The sequence below is a fragment of the Poecilia formosa genome, unplaced genomic scaffold (assembly GCF_000485575.1).
Source record: "Poecilia formosa unplaced genomic scaffold, Poecilia_formosa-5.1.2 Scaffold117, whole genome shotgun sequence".
NCBI classification, from domain to species: Eukaryota; Metazoa; Chordata; class Actinopteri; order Cyprinodontiformes; family Poeciliidae; genus Poecilia; species Poecilia formosa.
The window spans coordinates 1,227,698-1,249,457 of record NW_006800056.1 but is presented as its reverse complement, the minus strand read 5'-3'; the positions used below and the strand labels follow the sequence as shown (position 1 = coordinate 1,249,457).

Below are 21,760 nucleotides of genomic sequence, written 5' to 3'. Positions count from 1 at the left end.
TCACATTTGAATCGGATACCCAGGTGGCCTGGGTCGCCTTCGAAATTATTAATTCTTATCTGAATAGAAGTGTTTCTATTCGTCTTAAATCGGCCATTTGGAAAATATTCAGATTAGTAACTCAACACTTTGCCAATGTGAAAACCATCATGTGGTTGGTTCATGTATGATGATGCTCTGTGAATTAATGACTTCCTTTCCCCCAAAATATATTGTAAAGTGAGAGATCCAAGGCAGGTTGTTCTGATTTTCACAAATCAGGAAATTTCTAGTAGAAAAATCGACTTTTTGACTAGACTTGTCTATATCTGCAGTGAAAGTAGCAGTAAAAATTTTTAAAACAAGCAGAACTGTTATAAGAAAAACTTATTCATTTTAAGACATAACACACATTATTGTTTATTTTTTTTCTTTTTTCAAATCAGCAGCAACATTTGGATGATTAATGGATTCTTTTGACCAAACTCTGAAGATTCAGCTGTATGATATCAATTAACTGTTCTGTATTTGTCCCCCCTGTAATCTTTGTACTGAAACAGTGGCATGCTTTATCTCGGGAAGAGCAAGCTAAGTATTATGAGTTAGCCCGCAAGGAACGGCAGCTCCACATGCAGCTCTACCCCGGCTGGTCCGCTCGAGACAACTATGTAAGTATCAACAGAACAGACCGGCAGCGGTGCGCGTGCTTGCATTCATGTTGTTTCTATGTCTGTTGTGTGATTTAGTCTTTTAAAGGTGCACATTAATTCACAGGAGCCTTCTCCGTGTTAATGGGGCCCGTCTGCGGAGCCTTTGTTTCTGCATAATGTGTAATTCATAACACTGTTATGGTGCCATCCACACAGAGATGGATGTTAGGATCACGGTGATTATTATTGTCACTGAGAGTGAAAATTGCCTTGTAATGGTGATGCTGGTCTTTGATGTGCCGCATCGGCGTAGAGCTTCAGATATAAAAGCAGCTGTCAGAGCGAGCCGAGGAGGCCGGATTGTTCCTCCCAGAGTTCACCTCTGCTCCCCCCAGCTGCGCATTGTGTTTCTGAATGCGCGCAATCAGAAAGGTTTAGGACGTACAGAGGTTTTTAGAATATTCTCCTATTCAAAAGTACAGTAGCCGAGAGGAACAAATGTGCAGCAAAATGCCTGCAAACTCATGAATGATGCAAACTCCAAAACGCACAAATACAAAAATGGAAAAATGCTGCAACCAAACAGACAATGCTGCAAATAGCTCCACAAAAACACAGGTCCTCCAGACCACTAGGTGTTTTCTGTTGTATGTGTATTTCTGTTTTTTTTTGGAGTTTGCATCATTCAAGTGCTTTGCAGAGCGTTTACACCTGTATGCTTTGCGTCTGCACCTGTTGGCAACAGTTCAGAAGTGTTGAGGAGTTTGTTGTATTCAGGCAGCCAAACCTTCTTGGTCAATAGCTCTCCAAGGTTTGAGAAGGTCTGTTAACAGCTTTCTGTGGACTTGCGCTGCTTTTTAAACATTTTGAGACAAGTGGAGCACATAAAAAGGAGCAGGGATGGGCACCAACAAATTAGCTTATTCTATAATCTGGTGTGGCACCTCAAATGGCTTTTATATTTGAGCGCCATATTGTTCCTTTTAAATAAAGTGTATTATATTAACTAAATAGTTAGTTGCGCTAATCCTGAAGTTCTAACAACAATCATTAGTTCTGCTCATGGTAAAGTGCTAAATCAACATGGTATTTAATGGAAGCTAATGCTAAAGTGCTAACAGCTTAAATTCAGATTGTATATTCTTGAAATACTCCGACCCTCGAGCAACAATTTAACTGACCTGAACGTTATGCGCTGTTATTCCAGACGTGTGTAGTTTCATACAAAATGTTGAAATATATGCTGAATTAGCCGAGCCTTTTAAAGTTATCAACAAATGCTAAAGGAAAAGTTATCTATAAGTTTTGCGGTTTAGCGAAAATGAGTCTACCTTTAAAAATGGAGTGCTGAACACTGGAGTAAGAAGCTGCCCAAGTCCAAAGAAAACCTTTAAAAAAGACTTTCAGAAATCCTGGAGAACAATTGTTCAAGAAAACCTGACAGCTTGGAGCCAAACAGTAAAGAGTTTAAATGTGATTTCAAACTTTAGCACTTTAGGAGTGTGTATCCAAAGCTGTCCTCGTGTGTGTGTTTGTGTGTGTGAATGTGACGTGTGATATTTTTTCTGAGAGAGAGCACCAGCTTTTATTAAAAGTGTGGCTCCGGCACTCACCTTCACTCCACCACCGAAGTGCTTTGTGGTGTTTACCTGCCTCCCCTCGGACATCGACAGCGCCCCCTGCTTTGTGCCGCCGCCGCTCCGCTGCCGACCCGCTGCTCTGAGAGCGACCCAGCAGCAGCATCAGCTGCTGCTCTAGCTTTCCTAGGAGAAGTCGATGGTCTTTCTGTTAGTCACGTCAGTGAGATAAGAGCCTGACTCATTCTTTGCGTGAATCACCAGCTGTTGACTGGAAGCATGTCTTGCCTGGAAACCCCACACAGTTCAGGCGTGCTGCACCTCTCTCATCCCTCCTTTCACCCACACTCGCTCGGTCTGTCCTCCTCGCCGCCTGCCGCAGCGGCAGAAGGCAGATTAGCTCATGAATAAGTGGATTAGCAGACTTTGCAGCTGGAAACCAAAGTGCTTCTCATATTTGAGTAGAACGACTCTTCTCTGCTATCTATACCTTTAGTCCCCCCCCTTTGGGGATTTAGCTGAAGCTATAAATCCTCACATGTCCTTACTGGAAGGAGAGTGCTGCTCTCTGCAGAGGATACTGCTCCAGTTTTAGAGAATATTTTAATTGCTCTTATTGTTTCTCATCTTCACGATGTCAGACGTAGACAGAGCAGTTTAACATGCACTGCAAAAACACACACCAGCTGCGTTGCCATTAACCATAAAATGGAGCAACTTGAAATAAATTTGTTCAATGGAAATGTTAAAAAAAACAAACACGTTTTTCAATTAAGTTTTTTCAGGCATATCAAAACACGCTTTTAGCATCACGCGAGTCATGTGATCCACAACCAGATGTTAGTGCTGACGGAAACAACAAAGAAGACGACAGGAAGTAGTAGGAGGATGATGGTTTGTTTTGGGGTTTTCAGTCAAGGTGCAGCTCACATCATCACAGTTCATGAAAAGTTATGTATTATTCCAGCGTGATGATTCCATAGCTCATCTGTAAAATCGGCGCCTCCATCACCCCTAAAAGGCTGCATACGTAGCCACGCCCTGTGGGCGGGGCTTGTCACTGACTAAGACACCAATGTCTCCTCTGATTGGCTGAAAGATGAGCGTTAGCGCCACGGCTCAATTATGAATACGTCTCATTACCTGTTTACAACAAGCTTATTCATGCATGATTTTAAACAGTAATTGCAAAAATGTGTTCTTTTGACATTAGCAGAATATTGACAAAGATTTGCGAACAGCTAGTTTTACCAAGTATTTTTAGTTTTTGGTGCAAATATTCGGCCGTCCAAACAGCGTTAGCTTTTCGCCTTGGAGCTACTTGCTAGCCTACAGACAATACTCTCACAATGCTACAAAATATGTGAAGAGATATCGACTTTTAGACATTTTTTTTCTCTTTCATTCTCAATTTTATAATTATTGCATTTGTTTAACATAAATGCTGCCTCTGCTTTTAGCTGGTCATGAATTCTTGGGGTTTTCCACTGCGGTGTGGCTGCTGGACGGTTCCTTCTGCCCCTTTCCTGTCAGAAACGTTTCCATGGGTGCTTGCTACGCTAGCTTGAGGAGCAAAGCAGCTTAAATTTGACTGGCAGCCATTCAGAAAGGACGGTGTACCAGATAAATGGGCCCAATTTTCAAAATTTTGGGAGATCGGTGGCCAAAACGTTTATATCGGCCAAAATCTGAATCAGCAGTTCGAGCTTCTTAAAGATCGTCTATCATCCAGAAAACTGCAATCGAAGCACTGCTATCAGAAAGACGAGCACGACAAATAACATTTCAATAAGTTAATTTAACTTAAGTTTGATAATAAGTAACAGATTATATGATAAAAAAATCTATGCAATTGAAAATCTGGTTAAATTTTTTTTTTTTTACTTTCTGAGGCTCCACTTTGGAAAACACTTTTAGTAGAGTCGAAATAAGACCAAACTAACTTACAAGTAGCTTTTCAGCAAGTCAGATTTTTAATATTGATGAAAAAGTTTTAGTTCCACTGGCAGATTATTTCACTTAAAACAAGGGAAAAATTTAACATGTTACAGGTGACATAATGAGCCAGTGGAACTAGAAATTTTTTTTAATCAATATTAAGGAATTAAAACCAGCTCCTATATTTTGCTGAGGTTCTCTGTAATTTAGTTTGGTCTTATTTAAACAGATTTCTGCACTAAACTGGACCGATGATCCCGGGTAAGGTTTAGTGTTTTTGCAGCTTGTCTGGCTGTGCAGAGCAGACGACACTCGGTTGCTGGGTTCCTCTCAGGGTTGCGGGTTGTGGTGGAGTGCGGAGGCTGGGGTTTCGCTGCTCGGCTGCCCAGCAGGGGATGAGTGAACATGGCAGTCAGCAGCAGGATATCCGAGTGGTCTAGTGAGCGTGAGTGCTGGAGCCACACTTTATGCGTTCCTCTGTATATTTTTAGGGGAAGAAGAAGAAGCGGAAGAGGGAGAAGATGCAGGAAACGGCCACAGGTGAGTGCTGCTGCAGCTTCTGTGTGGTTTTTGCATTTAGGAGTTTGGGATTAATAATCTGCTACGGTGTTTTGCTGCATAATTATTTCCCATTAAAAACGGGACTAAATGCAAATGAAAGTAGAGCCAAACGTGATCCAAATTCATCACCCATCAGCGTTCTGACCCGACTTGTTTTTGTTTTTTTTGTACCCTGAGCATTCCCTAATCCATTCATTCTTTATCCTGCCATAGCCTCCACATATTACACCTACTTTGGGATTAGTCTGTCCTTTTCTTCGGAGTACTTACAGATTCTGGGCTTTGCACTATTTTTCTGCACCACAGTATGTCTCTGCTGACCTTGTTTATCTGCGCTTTTCAAGCCCTCCTCTTAGCTCTGCAGCTGTAATCCACTGAGAATTACACCTTAGGTTAAATGTCAGTATTTTCATGGTCTGTGTAAGTCCACTTGGACGGTTAGCGTCCAGTTACGTTAAGAAAAACAACAAACTGTTAAAAAAGATGCAATTTTCTGCAGGTACAGGCCAGAGAATGAAAACGGCGTACATCTGAGAATATGGTAAGACCACCTCTATGCCCTCCCTGTCTGGTTAATATTTGTCAAGTTTCCTTTTTAAACTGTTAAACACCGACTTGAGAGCTTGCGCTCGCAGACTAATCCTAAACAGGTCCACCATAACCTCACCATGGCCATTGTGTAGCGCTCTATGCTAACCCAAACGGTGTCGAATGCCTGCATGTGTGTGTTTTCTGTTCTGCTGTGTATAAAATGTCTGAACCATACAGGTTTTGACCAGATTTGACTCTCAAGCATTTTTTTCTTGTTGTCTGTGAATGCAACATTGCAAAGCCCATAATTCATGCTAGCTTACTGAATTATCTCTGCAGAAAGGTACTGGACCAGGTACCAGCTTTACCTGTCCTAAGTTTTGGGAAGAAAATGTGAATGTTTTTGTACAGGTTTTGCTTAATTCTTGCTCTGTCAGTCTTGTTCTTCAGCAAATTGCCTTTTTTTGAGTCTATAACAATTAATTTATTAATTTATTTGAATTATTTCAATAATTAATTCATCACGATTAATAGGATTAATCGTTTCAGCCCTACATGGTATTTTTTAGGTACGGTGAGTTCACAGATCAGAAAAAGATTGAATTTCTGAGTTTCAGTGATCAGTTTCAGGGATGATCAAGGGGAGACTTAGCAACCAAGTATTGATTCGGATCACAGTCTAGTTTAATTGAACCAGATCTTGGTCAAACCCAGACTGGCAGGTCAGAAAGCTGCTCTCGGTGCGTCTCGTCCTGACAGGAGCTGGATTATGTTATTTTGCTGCTGGTGGAGGCTTGGTGTCCATATGGGCTGCATATGTCGCCTTTGTAAAGCAGAACAGGTTGGATGAAGCAGGACCTTAATGAGATGCTTCGGCTTAATAAGATTTCATGGCTTCTGGGGTCTCTGGGTGTTTGAAAAGCTCTCATAACACAGGCAGCCATTTTTTTTAACACGCTAAAGTTGCGTGGAGCTTTAGATTCAGATGTTTCAGTTTGTATCAAAGGCAGCAGTATTTTTCCTCACTGGGAGGATCCCGTTATTCCGCTGCCAGAAAAATCCGGGCTGACGTGACAAGTCGGTCCAACGACTCAAAGGTTTTCCACTTGATCAATTCTTGACCCAACGGGGCTCTCTGAACCCAAAATTAGGCCGCTCTGCTTTTTCCTTTTGTCTCCCGTTTTTATATAAACAGCCGGTTTTCAAAGAGCCGTCAGCACAAGCGCAAAAAAGCCACTTCATCTCTGATCCAATAATTAGCAGCGCCTAGCCGCGGCGGGATGGACACCCCGGCTGATTCTCAGTGACAGCCTTAAACTAATATGCATAATACCGGGGATACTGCCACAACTCCCCAAGCCCTCAATTTATGCAGATCCCAGAGAGCTGGATTGAGGTTCGCCTGCTGTAGATGCCAAAAACATCTTTAAATGAACTCGTTTGTCTGTTTCTTTTCATCCGTCCCATCTGTCTCTCTCTCTGTTTGAACAGTCGAGGAGAAACGTTGTTGTTACTTTAATTGATTCTTCAATTAAGCTCCCGACATTTTCTTTCTTTATTACAGTCAAAGATTGAGACGAAAATGTGCAAGTTGAGTTTAGAGAAATGAAACACTTCCAGAGTGTTTTGTTTTGCTCCCATGCAGCCCGATCAATAGGCCTGTCTCAATAAGCAATAAATAAATTGATCGCCTGAAAAGTTAAAACAAACTCAGTTTAATGTTTTCCTCTCTTTCTACCAGAAACTGGACGACAGAAGTCTTCAGTCTGGCGTTGTGGTCTCAACTAGACCCTTGTTTTTTTCATAATTACTTTCATTTGTTGTTTTATTTATTTTGGATTTTAAAATGTTTTCGAATTCCAGTATTAAATATTCATTAGAATTTAAAGGTTATTGATCTTTGAGAATACATTCTGGGATTATTATGCCATTATCATTATATCACTTGAAAACAATATTATCATTTATCGAAACACTTTCTGGGACAATTGATCCTGCAGGCAAATTTGTTATCTTGACTACTCGTCAATAGTTAGAGGTTTTTCAAGGTTTTTCTTTGAACTTTAAATGTTTTTGTTCTTGAAGGTGGAGATTTTGTGCTATGCGAGCTTTAAAAGTGGTTTGTCTCTATATTACATAAATGAAAACTAAGAACTGTTTTCAATAAATAAACGCATCAACATGCAGCTTGATGCACTTTTGATTTGAATAAGTGCAAATCAAAAGTGCACTTTTGATTTGCACTTTATCAAATCAGTAGCTCTGATAACCGCTACTGATTTGATTCATAATCTGGGATAATCTTCTAATTTCTCAATTTTTCTTGCATTAATAACCATAAATAGCCTGCAGCATATTCTTATTCTTTCTGTCAATGTGTCTCCATTTAAAAGTGTAGAAATTGCTGCTCATACTCTCCAGCTCCTAAACCCTCCGTGTCTTAACAACATTATGAACCTGATGTGGAACGTGTTGGAAATTGCCCAGGGCGGCATTAAATCGGGGGCTACACAAGTAAATAACCTTTCTATTTGTGCCCCGAGTAAGTTTTCTATTGCTTATATGCATGCAGCAGTCAGTGGGGAGTTGGCACCTCATATGTAGAGTAGATGTTCCCCACTCAGAGAATAGACTGAGTGTGTTACCTACTTTCTTTATATATTTATAATTCCCAATTTAATCTAGAAATTCTCACTTTAATCTTAGAATCCTGACTTTTTCTTAAACCAAAATGTGACTTTAATCTAACAATTCCTGTTTTAATCTCAGAATTCCCACTTTAATGCAGCTTGGTACTTGAAGGAGAATTAACTTTCTTGAGGAAGGAAGGATGTTAGATTTAAGTGATTTTTTTTATTAATTTCTTTTTATCCAGCTGATTAAAGTCAGAATCTGTATTTTTTTCAGTGGCTCTAATCCTCTTCCATATAAGTCCCGTTTTAGGACTAGAAAAAGTGACTGCTGGGAAAGAACTCCTTGATTTTTTGGAATATCTTCATGTTTTCTGGTCTCTGCTGTGTTTTTTCTCTCTCAGACTGTTTTTTATGCCTCGACGTTTCATTTTCTCATGATGACCCGGTTTCTCTGTCACCTTGTTTTCTCTCGCTGGAATCCGTTCCTCCACGCTGTTAGCCTTTTGTCTGAGTCAGCCGCTGATTCACAGCCTCTGCGATAGTTATCTGCACGCCCTGCAGGCTTTCCCCCTCATTTCAGCTGCTGCTCACTTTATCACACTCACACACCTAACAAAGCCGGCTTTTTAGAGCACCAAGCACTGCAAAAACACAAAACCTTACCAGGTATTTTGGTCTAGTTTCTAGTGTAGATATCTTAAGACACTTGAAAAAAGACAAAACTAACTTACAAGTAACATTTCAGAAACATACAGGAGCTTATTTTAGGTAAATAATTCCTTAATACTGATTAAAAAAAGCTTTTGTTCCACCAGCAGATTATTTCACTTGTAACAAGACATTTTTCCCATGTTATAAGTGAAATAATCTTGTAATAACTTTTTAAATAAATAATAATGAATGTTTAACGTAAGCTCTGAAAAGTTGTTGAAAAGTTACTTGTAAGTTTGTTTTATCTTATTCCAAGTGTATTCAGGCATGTGTAATAGAAACTAGACCAAAAATACTTGGACAGATTTTGTGTTGTTGCAGTGTGACTTTTCCAGCAGCCATTGTATAGCTCATACACCAGTAAACCTGCTGGGGTTGCTAGGTAACGGCGCAGTGCCTGCTGATTTGTGACGTTTCATTCTGGAGGTTTTTGAAACGGCTCATTTTCCAGACATCAAAAACCAGCTGGGTGATTCTTTTTTCTAAGTGCTTCGGTTGTTTTTAGTACCTTTTTATTAATATTAAGGAATTATTTACTTAAACCAAACTCCTATATCTTGGTGAAAAGTTACTTATAAGTTCTTTTGACATATTTCAAGTGAGTAAGAAACTAGACAAAAATACTTGGCAAAGTTTATTGTTTTTGCAGTGCGGAGCTGCAGGAGTTGTGATTCTTCACTTGTTTTCAGTTTCATCCAGGATGTTTAAAAAAAAAAAAAAAGACAGAAAAAATCTCTGCAATTAACGGCCAGTTTTTCTGCTCCGGAAAATATAATGAAAGTGTTGTTCTGGCTTCAGCGGCACCTCCCCTCCGCTCCGTCGTTGTCTGATGTGAGCAGCCAGAAGTCAGCTGTCAAATGTCTTTGATGAGAAAAGAGGAAGACGGAGGCGAGCGTGTGTTCAGAGAAACTGGCCAAAAGGAAAACAGAAAATCTCAGAGTTCAGCCCCTCATCCTCTGGTCCCCCGTTGCCAAATTTTGTCCTGTTATTTGTTTCCTCTCATCGTTTTTCTCTCAGAACCTCATCCCAACACACACACACACACACACACACACTCTCCAGCTGCAATTAGGCGATTTTTGGCGTCTGCCGTTTGAATCTGACGCTGAGCCTCTGGGCCGCGGCGGCACAGCCCAGTGCCTCCACACCCTGCCTTATTAGTGACCCCACCTAATTGGGAAAGGATAAAAAACCACTTTTGCAGCAAATGCAAAACGAGAGGATGTTTTCTTTCCAAACTGGCTGGAATGTGGGATAGCTAGATGTAGGAGGTGGAAATTTGGACTCTAAACGGAGCAACACCTCGGCTAATGTTTCTGGAGGTAGGAAATGGAATCGGAAATGTCTCCCCCCCCCCACCTCTTACAAAGCATGCTCTGTTGAGCAAAACGCTCCTCTTAGCACTCCGTTGGTGTAATTAAAGTGAGAGGATCTCTCACTCCACTGCGTCCCGGCCCCTTTTTGACGCTCCGAGGGGGGGAACCCGGCTGGTGGGGTTGTTTAGACTGGAGCGCAGTAGTTGTTTTGGTTGAGTCACAGACCCATTGTGCTGAGGCTGGGCCAGCTGCAGGAACTCTATGAAGGTCCGGCCGCGTTGCTTTTTGTCATGTCTTCTCCGCTTCCTCTCTTCCTCCCCAGTTTCCCCACTCTAACTCCAGGGCTGCTGCAGCCTTCTAAACTCAAGCTTATAGACAGACGGACTTCATTAATCCCTTTGGGATGTTCCCACACAGCGCTCTTAGAAATACATCAAATAGCTAAAAACATTCCTTTTTTTTTTTTTTGCATGTTTTTGTACTTTTATTTGGGCTTTTATGGGTTCTAAAATTAGTCCAAGCACTTAAAAAAATCACCCTGCTGATTTTTAGCATTAAGTTAATATTTTTTGGTGTCTGGAAAATGAGCCGTTTCAAAAACCTTCTGAATTTAAAGTCACAAATCAACAAGCACTGCCCGTCACCTAGCAACTAAAGAGTTCCGCCTGTCACCCAGCAACTACAGGAGTTCCGCCTGTCACCTAGCAACCGCAGGAGTTCTGCCTGTCACCTAGCAACCACAGGAGTTCTGCCAGTCACCTAGCAACCACAGGAGTTCTGCAAGTCACCTAGCAAATTTACTTTCTGAATGTCAAATTGCTCAGTTATATGGTTAATGGAAACACAGCTTCTGTCTTTTCCTCCTGTCAGCCTCATAACAGAAAAGTTGTTTCTGAATTGAATTGAATCGTAAATCTAAAAATCAACATAAAAATCAAATACACTGAAAGATTCGCATCTCTGACCTCTGTCACAATAACACATTTTGCTGGACGATAAATTGTCCCAGAAGTTATTGCGATAAACAATAATATTGTTATTTTGAGATAATCTTTGAGTGATATAATGGTATTTGCATAATATTGCAAGAAGACATTCTCTAAGAATATTAAATGAAAATTTAATATTGCCACTGGACAAGACATTTTGAATTAACAAAACAGAAATGACGACATAAATTATGAAGTCTCTGTAAACAACTTTGGGTAATAATGTATCTGAAGGGGTGTGCATAAGTCTGACATGTCATATGTTTGTGGTTGTCGTGATTATTCAGTAAATAATGATCATTTTAATACATACGTTTAATACGTTCCTATAAAGTGTCATTATTTACCGAATGACAGAACAGCCCTAAACATTCATCCTTTAATGACAGGTGTTATGTCACTCTTATGCACATTCCTTCAAATAAAATGTTACCCAAAGTTTCCTGATAGTTGAGACCAAAGCTCCAGACTGAAGACTTTTTTCAGTTTGTGGTATTTAGAGAGAGAGAAGAGAAAACCGATAAATCATGGAAATTATTGAGCTTGTTTTAATTTATCGTTCAACCGCCTCTGTTGAAGCACGTTGAGTAGCCTCTGCTGAAAGGTGCTGTATAAACAACGTCGTGTTTTAAAGGAGGTTTGACTCCATGAGATCGTTATCAGAGGATGAAGCCTCTGTGTTTCTGTGATGTTTCGGGGTTGTTTGCTTTTGGGGAGGCGGAACCTGAGCCCGGCTCTTCTTTCACTCATTTTCTGCCTCATTTTCCCCGCTGAGGTTTTCCTGCCCTCTCCTCTGTCCCGGTGCTGGATGTGAGCAGCAGCCGCGTCCCTTTGAAGCGCCACCGCAGCAGAGGAGGCGGCCATTGTGCCGGCTCTTTGATCGCGCCCCCGCCTCCCTCCATCTCCTCTCAGACGGAGCTGTGCGGGGGCACGGGGCCAGACTTCAGCTGCTCGGGCCCCCAGCGACGTTCCCTCAGATGTGGGCGATGGCTCCCACTGACCCCCCTCGCCCCTCCACGCTGCGCTGCGAGTCTCGCCCACGCATGCCTGAGGTTTGGGGTTTTTGGTGACTGTACCAGCCCCGTTCCCCCGCTGCTAACCACAATCAGACCTCACCCTCCTCTACCCTGCAGTGATCAGCTCTCCTTCCTCTTGTCTCTCCCTCTTCTGCACTTCATTTGGGAAAGCAGAGCTGTTGTTTTGTTTCTTTAATACCGTCAGGGGATTAGAAATGAAGCAGGAAGTCCAGCTCAAGTTTAATAGGAACATGTTTGTTGTGTTTTTGACATTTGGAGGGAAAGTTTCTCCGGACAAATGGAGGGAAGGAGGAGGAATATATTTCTAAGTGTGAAAGTTCTTGAGTGTCGAGATTTTGACACATTTTCCTAGATGCAAACTCTACAGTGTAAAAACACTTTAATTTATTGAAAAATTTCCTGGTTGCCTAATAATTCAGTATAAAGATGAAGCTTTGGATCAGTCCCACCAGTTTACCCTGTTACTTCACCACTCTGCTGACGTTAATTTGTCAAATTGTTGCTTAAAGGCTCTAGTCTTTCAAGCAGGGATATAATTTCAATTAAAGTTAGCGCTTTAGCATTAGCTTCTGCTAAATACCATGTTGGTATAGTGCTTTGTTGTTAGCAGAACGAATGCTTATTGAGCATTAGTTCTACAACAAACAAATAATATATCCAGAAAAACAAAACACTTACATGGACAAACTGCTAGGCTTGGTAATTAAGCAGCTAATGTTTTAGCATTAGCATCCGCTAAATACCTTGTTGGTTTAGCGTTACTGGAAGTAATATTATTGATTAGGAGTTTAGGGTTAATGCAGCTAACTTTTAAGTTAGTGGTTTTTGTTCTTCTACTGATGCAGCTGGGGGCGCTGCTGCCCCCTACAGGTCAGTTTTAAAACAAAAAGATTCTCCTCTTCAAAGGGCTAAACTTCAAAATGTAGCCACATTTTGAGCTTGATGTCAAATTGCTAAAACTAGAAACGGTAAAAATGGAAGGATGACTGGACAGATACATATGGATGGAGGGAATAAACCGATGGATCCACAGAGGGAAGTTTGGATAAACGGACAGAAAGGTTGGCGGACGGACAGACAGATGGATGCACTTCCACACTTGGATGAAACTTGAATCAATTTTCATACTTTTCCAGACTTTAGGAACCTTGGAGCGAAAACAGCAGCAAAGTCCACAGACAACCTTTCAAAGATCTTCAAAAAGCCCGAAGAACTAATGATCAAGTGGTTTTTAGAGGATTACTTGAAAGTGAAATGTAAAGCAATGAGAGCCGGGCTGAAACTTGTGGAAAGCCCTCTCAGGCATGAAGTCTCCCCCGTTTCCCCCTTCCTCTCTTTGCTGCACCTTCTGCTCCTCGCACCTCTCCACACTCGGCTTATTTTTAGAGTAATTTGTCGGCTGTGTTTTTCTTTTTAATGGCTCCAAACAGAAAAACCCCTTCGCTCTGGGTGGAGGAGGGGCGGGGGGCAGCTGTGGGTGCTTTGATTTGGCCGGCGAGGTGAAAGCAGCGATTGAGGCACGAGGCTGTGCCAGTTATCTTAACCTCCCACACTTCAAACGCCGGGGGAGACTCCTTCCTCCCCCGTCCCTCCATCCCTCCATCCCTCCATCCCTCCATCCGCCCGTCGCGTAAAGGCAAAGGGGGGAGGATGGGGTGAGGCTTCGCTCGCCCTCAAACAGAGGAGCGTTTCATTTCCTGCAAAAAAAAAAAGAAAAAAAAGCCGGATTCCAGCGAGCATTCTTCAGCTCTAATACAGACGGAGGAAGAGGAGGGAGGTGAGGAAGGGTCAAGTTGCTCCTGAATCCCAGCCTGCACTGTAAATTATTACGTTGTTTTTAACTGAAAAAGAGGAGGGAATATAAGTTTAGATTTTCAGTTTAGTGAGCTACTGTGTTGACTAATTGAATAAATTAAGTGGATTTAACTTATAAGGTTTTGATTTAAAGAATTTGAGGGTCTTCAGACGTAAAAATGTTTTAAAGGTTGTGAGACAGTTGGGATTGGCCAGTGAGGTATCCCATAATGCATTGCAGCAACTAAACCATTGTTTTTTTGGCAGAAAAATGAGTTTTAATAATAATAACAGTAATAAAAACAGACACTAGAATATATTAATGCGAACAGTTTGACAATGCAGGGCAGTAGTTATGACAGTAATAACCTAAAAACAGCAGCTCTTTATGACTGCATACGTGGAACTGAGATGCTTGTTCGTTTTCATAGCCTTACATGAAAACAGTGAGCAAACTGCTGTCTGTTCCTGTTGAGCAGGATTAAATAAAACCAAATGGTTTCCTTTTTATATAAAGTTTCAAGTTTAAAAAATAAAGTAAATGTAATTCCAACATAGTCAGATTGAATAAATTAACTTAAGCTCACTGAAATTACACAAGTTAATGTCAATCAGATATTTTAATGAAATTTAAGTTTTTAAGAAAGAAGAATTAATTGGATTTTACAGTAGAGTTATGTGCACTACTATGTCATTACAACTTAAAATGATCAAATTAGTCGAGTTGTGTAAACTTAAGATGTGTAGCTTGAACATATTAACATTTTTAAGTTTTAACATTTAGGCTATGTGTGGATTTGCATAAATTTTAGAAGGTAAAGTCCAATTATTTTAGGTCTTTTGTAACAAATTAATTAGTCGCATGATAAATGAAAACAAGCTCAATGATTTCCATTGGAAAGATTTATTATTTTTCTCCTTCTACCAAAAACAAACTGGTAAAAGTCTGGTGCTTTGGTTTGAACTCGCCTTTTCTTAAAGGACAATTTTGTTTACAGAAACGTCATAATTCATTTTATTTGTTGTTTTGTTTATTTATTTTGGATATTTAACACAGTTCCTGTGTTTAAATGTTATTGATCTTTGAGAATATTATCGTTTATCATGATAACTTCTGGGATAATTTATCATCTGTTTTGGGCAGCGCTTGCTGCGTTTTCCAGTGGACATCCAACCAGCCCTGCTGCAACCACTGCCACTTTTTTTTAAATTCCTCTTTTCAAACGAAGTGGCCCGGAGCCTCAGGACTCTTCCCCAGGCAGGAAGGCCGGTGCTTTTCATGTCTGCCGTGGGGGAAGGAAAAACGCTCCCCAGGAAACTGGGTGCAGGGCCGGGCGCGGGCCTGCCTTCAGATCCTGGGATGAAAAGACGGTAAATAAAAGCGACAGGAGATCTCTCTCCCTGTCTTTCCGCGCGCAGCTCCGGGGTCAGCGCTCCTCTGTCCCGCTCCCTTTTATCCGCATGTGGGGAAGCAGTCTGTTTGCATGTGTGTTTTAGGGCTTCACGTTGCAGGACTCTGCTGACTGCTCTCCTTTGCCACAAGGGAGAAACAAACTAATATGGCTGCTTTTTTTCCGCTCCTCCTCACCGTTCAGACATCGTTTGAGTCGCAGGAGGCGTCTGCCCACCTCTGTCTCTGCCTCTCCACTTTGATCACAGATTCTATTTGATGCTGCTCTGGTCTAAAATAACTCTCCTTTATAGCTTGTCAATAGCTGAAGCAAACTCTGGTACGTTAGCCCAGATCACAGAGGGGGAAAAGAACCGGCTGACAACAATTTCCCAGTGAGGAAGGGGGGCAGTTTGGATAAAGCTTCAGATCTTTGTTGGATCAGATTTAGGTCATGAAACTCAGGCTGTTTTTACACCTGATAGTCTGGTAGACTCATTTGATTTGTTACATTTCCAGCTGCTGCGGTTTGCTTTCACCTGCACTGTTTCAAATGAAACACAACCTTTGAAAAACCTGTTCCCCCCCTCGCCTGTGGGGGCGCTACAGCAAGAACCACTGAAGAAAACGACTTGTTGAGAAGAAGCTGTCTTCTTCTCAACATGGAAAAAAATGGGGTAGCGTTAGATTTGAGCTGTTGTAGGATTTTGTTTGTGGTTGGTAAAACACGTCACACAATTTCTCCCACTGGCAATTGACTTTGACATTTGTTTAGGTTGTATTTACCCAGAATGCCCTGCGCTGTAGTCTACTTCCTGCTATTGTGCAGTCTTTGGTCCGCTTGTTGTTTACATATGCATTCGAAGCACATCAGAGTTATTTTAACCGAACAGAGGTTTGAGGGCAGATCAGATTATGAATTCAGAAAGTTCAAACCGAACTTTCTATACAAACGGACTGGAGTTTAATTGAAGCGGATTAAACGGAGCTGGTGTGTGTGCATGTTAAGTAACTGGTTTATCTTGATGCAGAGTGAAGCAAATGCTTCGTTTCCAAAGCTGCTCTTCACAAAAAGACCAACATGCTCATTGGCTGCGGGTTTGCTTTCTTTAGATGAAATTGTCCAAAGATCCAGCAGGGATTCAAACATTTACTGAGTTTGTTGGGGGCAGTGATGGTTATAGAGTCCAACAGCTGGGAGGAAGGATCTACTATAACTCTACTTTGTGCACATCAGATGCAGCAGTCTGTCACTGAAGGAGTTATTTATAGCATTGGTCCAATTTTAAAACCTTTTTAAAAACATTTTCCAGATAAGTTTTCAAGAATTGCGCCGCTCAGAGCGGCAGCATGTTGGAGCAGCTCTGGACTTTCATTGAGATTTTTTCTTTTTCAAAACTTCATTTCTGGCTTTCTAGAGAGAAATTATTTTTCTGGTTTCTGGTTCCTTGTTTTATTCCTTCTTGTTTTGGATGATGTGTAGTTGGACAGATTTTTGTCAATATTTTTCATACTTTTCTATTTTGTTGTGAAATTATTTAATTTCCCTTTGGAATCAATAGAGTATTTTTGAATTTGAACATAACCATATTATCCTTTATTCCACTTTTCAGAAGCTTTGTCTTGTCAAGACGTTCGTGTCTATGCTGATGATATGCGGCTGTAGTTAGCTTCCAGCGCTCACTTAGCGTCTTTGGTTGGCACTCACTCTTTGCCTGACCAGTAGAGGGAGCTCATAGGGAAGTGTAGTTGTCTTGCAATCAGAAAGTTGCATGTTTGATTCCAGCTTCTTCCCCTGGATATTTATGGCCAGAGGAAGAACTTGTTGTTTTGCCCGTACGCGACCCATGTCTGACTTTTGCACAGCACTGTAAACGACCCCATTACGATCTTTTCACCCAAAATAAAATCCGATTTTCTTCCACGTTCCTATGTGGAACTAAATCGTTTACGTATCCGATAGTTTTCAAAGCGTCTGCAGTCTGAACCGTCATGTTTTATCTGACTTTTTCATTGGATAAAATGTGAGACATGCATCATAATCCTGCATCAGAATAAACCATGCAAAGTAAATAATGGTTGAAAATTATAATTCTGAAATTGTGAAAGAAGTTTGCGCCAGTGAAGCATCACATCCCGACCCCACCACTCTTAGTTCTCCAGAAGCTGCCTGCAGGCTGTCGCTATTAGCCGTTCTTTCTTTTTATCTTTATTTTTATTAGCTTAATTCGTCTTAGGATTTTATCCCGGTGCTCAGCGGCTTTAAAATTGATCTGCAGACGGCGGCGTCCATTACTGCTTCTGTAAACGGAGCTCTGCTGAGTGACGTCAACGTTCTTCTTCTGCTCATGTTTGTTGCTTTAGGGGTCGTAAACCGTTCTCTGAGGTCTGATTGCGGTTGTGTTTAATTAGTATAAACAGCCATTCAAAACACACAAAAACAAATCTGATTTTAGCCAAAAATCTGAACTGAACATCAAGACCTGCTGCGTGAATTTAGCCATAAAAGTTCAGGGAGGATCAAGGAAGAAGAGGTGTTAAAAAATATGAGAACCTCTCTCACATTAAGGGAGAACTGCTCTCCTAATAGCTGAGTATTAGCTGTAAAACCAGTCCAGCGTGCCAAGAACGGACTGGGAACTGTCAGAGGGCCAGTTACGTTTGAGGTTGCACCTTTTATTTCTACGGTTATAAATGCATAATGTGGGCATTGAGGGAAAAAAGCCGGATTTCTTTTTTCTGTTTCCCCGCCGCTCGCCCACCTGCAGCCGGAGCTGAAATGTCAGCCAGAAGCTGCTCGGCTGAAACAGAGAAGTGCTGCCAGCTGGGTCATCAAAGCCGGGCCGGCCCACTTCCTGTCGCCGACCTCTGACCTCTGGAGTTCAGAGTGTGGCTCGCCGCTCCGTTCAGTCAGCTGAATGTCCAAAAAAAAAAAAAAAAAAAACTGCTGATGGATGGAGTGGATGGGAATGAGGATGAGGACGGCGGTGGGAATGGCGGTGAGAGTCTGCAGAGTGAGGCGGCTCAGCCTGACGCGTCTGTCTGGAATGTGAGCGACTTTTTACTGCCGATAAGTCTTTCACAATAAGCAATAAATAAACTAATCGCTTAATAATTACAATAAGCATGACCATTAGTCGTTACAGATGCTCCACTTTAAAAGGGCAGTATCGTGTAAAACCAAGTTTTCCATCATGTTATTATCTTATTCCCTCATCAAAAACACACCTGGACTGTTGCTTTGATTCTTTCATGCATGTTTGAGAAATCTTTTAATCTCCATGGCAACCATTCAGCTGTGGAAAACGCCTGGTTGGTCCAAGCAGCTCTGAGGAGGAGCTTCGTCCATAAAGGCGACTTCAAGAACGAAGCTCCTCTTCAGAGCTGCAGTTTCTAAATTTAAGAGCTTCTGCCTCACAGAGCACTGTCTCCATTCAGCTCCTTCAGACTAGCCAGCAGCAATTAGCACACACCTGGTGAGCATAACCTGAGCTCATTATAGGAGCTGCTTCTCAGAGCAAGGCTGGTTAAAACGTCGTTAAAGGGTTAATAGAGGAGCCATGTTGCTCCTGAAGGCGGAGTCTCAGAAAGAGCAGGAGTTTCTTAAAGAGACAGAGGCCCAATTTCAAGGCATTAAATTACAAAGTGAAATTTAAGTCAGATTTCATATATGAAGCATTTTATAACAACTGAATGTAACATAGTTACTTCATTGTGTTATAAAATGGTTCCATGTGCCTGGAAGACGTATAACACCGCTTCTTTAACATCATTGAAAAATCGGCATTTTGAGAAAACTGCAAACATTTTATATATAATATGAAGTAGTTCATCTGCACTTCTTGCCCTTTTTGCTTTTTTCCTTGTCTGAGCTGAATGACTTGATTTTTATTTTATTTTTTAATGCAGTGTTGGTTACACAGACTTTCTAATCCACTTTAATTATTGTTTTCTTTGTTTATTTTGGATATTGAATTTTTTTCCCTTTTTGTTTTTAATTTTTTTTTGGAATTTAAGTTTTTTTTTTTCATCTTTGAGGGTGTGTTCTTGCATTAAACCATATGTTGAGGATGGTTTCAAAATGGCCATATTATCTCCATACCTTCTGGGACAGTTTGCGGTGCAGATGTTGAGCGTTTCTGTTTTCTTCCCTCAGGAGGAAAGAGGAACAGCTTTTCGACGTGCAAAGCGAAGGCAGCATCATCGGGTCCTCTGCTTGAGATGGAGGCCTGTTAGATTCCATGAAGACCCAAAACTCTCCAGTTCTCAGCGGGACCCCATCCTCCTCCGCCCCTTCACCTTCACCTCCGCCACACCGGGACAGATTTAGCTCCTCCCTCGCCTCCTGAAGGCGCCTCCGCTCCGGAGACTGAACTGAACGAGACAATCAGGATTTTTAGCGGGAGCGCCGTCGCACCAAACCCTCCGTCTGTCTTCTGCACTGAAAACCCGCAGCACAGACTCCTCCTCTTCCTCCTGCCCCTCTTCCTCCTCCTCCACCGGCACTAACTTATTCTAACTTATTTGTCACCTGTCCGTTTTTGTATAGTCCATCAGGCCCTCGCTCGCCCCTCCCTCGCTCCGACCTCTCACTGGAAACGTTTTGGGGACCGTTCCACCCGACCAAACGCCTCTTTGTTTTTGTTTTTGTTGTTTCGACAGACTGCACTAAGGAAGACGGAGGGATCTCATCTCGTCTCACCAAACGTCCGACCAAGTTGATGCGAAGAAAAAAAAATGGATCATTTCGACTCTCTCTCTCTCTCTTTGCTTTATTTAGACTGAATTTTATTTTGAATGCTTTTGTTTTTGTATCTCGTTTCATCTTCTCGGTGTATATTTTAGTGATTTTTGTTTTGTTTTGTTTTTTTATAGTGGTATATTTGAAAATAAGCTTTTGGACGCAAGAAAGCCATTTTTCTTGTTGGAGCGTCTTGCAGAAAATCGAAACTTGCGGCTTCTTTTGATAACTATTTGTAACAAATAGTGACCTCGGGGTCGCCTCCGGTGTAACATAAACGCTCGGTATGTGTACTTTTTAAAAACTGTCAGGATATGTTGGATTTTTCTGGATATTTTTGCAGGCTACATCAGGATTTTATTGCTCGGAAACACGACAAATGAAGCAGATATATATATTTACTCCAGCACTTGACAGTCTTTCTTTTATTGCAATGGACCTTTTTGTCTTTTCTCTCTCTGGTAGCTAATAGTGTGGTCTTTTAGCCATGTTGTTTATTCCATCTCTGTAACATTTTTTAATTTTATTTTGATGCTCTATTTTTAGTATTACTTGACAAATTAATTTTTTTATTATTATTTTAATATTTCGGGTCACTGTTATCTTGGAGGAGCATTTTGCTTCCCAGGAAGTCATATTTGAATTGTTTCAACATGTTTTTTGTTCTTTTTTTTTTAATAAAAAGGCACCATTGTCTCATCTGATGAGTCGTGTGGTGAGCAGACCTGAAACCTTAACGTGCTTTAAAGCTCGAAGACGGAGAGCAACAAAAACAACATTAATGTACAGACTGTGTATAAATTTGAAGGTTGATTAAAGGATAGACATTAAAAATCTGAATGTTGTGTTTGGATCTGATCTGGTGTAATTCTGATGAAACGGCGCCATCTTCTGGTCAACTTCTAAATAGGGTAGGGTTATTTGGTGATGTACTAAAATATTAGCTTATTAACAATTTCTTTTTTAATCCAGTTTTGTTTACAAATATATATAAAAAAGTGGAATAATGTGCTTGCATGCTGTAATGTAGACTAGTTTGAATTGCTCAAAGCGCTTCGTGATTAAAACATTTTGGGAACAGCAAACAAACATTATATTTAGTCAAATACCCTCAAAGCCAAGAGTAATTCTCATAATATATTGAATTAATACAGAAATTAATCAGCGTTCCAGTAACAAATCGATCAAAATCGACTGCACATCTGGATTTTTAACCTTGACTTAGAGAAACTCGGCGTTTCGGCTGTTTTTCAGTTTTCTGGATGTTTGTTCCAGATTTGTGGTTCTGGATTAGCTGCAGCTTTCTGATTTTTTTATGCAGAACTGTTGGAGTAAAGATAAACGTACGGATGAGTTTCTCTAGATCTTGATGGAAATCCTAGAAATGCTCTGCAGGTCATAGAAGGCCGACTTTGTAACTGTCTTTATGTGACTCTGAAGGTTCAAACCCAGATCCTGGTTTCCAGCTGTAGTGACTGAAGCTGTGTGCTGAATCTAGATCTATAACTCTAGATCTTCCTCTTCAGGTCCAAAGATAATCACTTAATTTTGTTTCTGTTCAGCTGCAGAAAGTTTTGGCCCAAAGTTCCAGTCCGGTTTTGTCGGATCATAAAACATTCTCCAACAACATTGTGGAAGATTTTTGCCACACCTGGATCTGTTTTTGGAGGAAAAGTTTTCTGTCTTCCAGCTTCAGTCTTTGGTCCAAACCAGTGGAAAATCATCGTCACATGTAGAACCAACCAGAACCTTTAGTCTCACTTGTTTCCTTCTTTTACTCAGTTTTGGTGAAATATGCCGTTTTATTTTCTTTTTTTCCACATTTATCAGCTGATAGCTGCTGGTTTGCATCCAAGGATCAAAGGTTAAAAATTCTGATAGTTTCTGCATGTTTTTTATATGGTTACAACTAA

At 41.0% G+C, this 21,760-nt stretch overlaps 1 protein-coding gene across 1 annotated transcript in view; it reads left to right on the top strand.

Annotated features, from left to right (window-relative positions):
- lef1 (lymphoid enhancer-binding factor 1) overlaps positions 1–20,687 on the top strand; it is an 87,805-nt gene extending 67,118 nt beyond the window's left edge. The window contains exons 7-9 of the mRNA XM_007560636.2: positions 473–647; positions 4,636–4,684; positions 19,263–20,687. Of these exons, the coding sequence (XP_007560698.1) occupies positions 473–647; positions 4,636–4,684; positions 19,263–19,342 (304 nt within the window). The 3' untranslated portion in view covers positions 19,343–20,687. The remainder of the gene's footprint in view (positions 1–472; positions 648–4,635; positions 4,685–19,262) is intronic.
- The last annotated feature ends 1,073 nt before the right edge of the window (positions 20,688–21,760 follow it).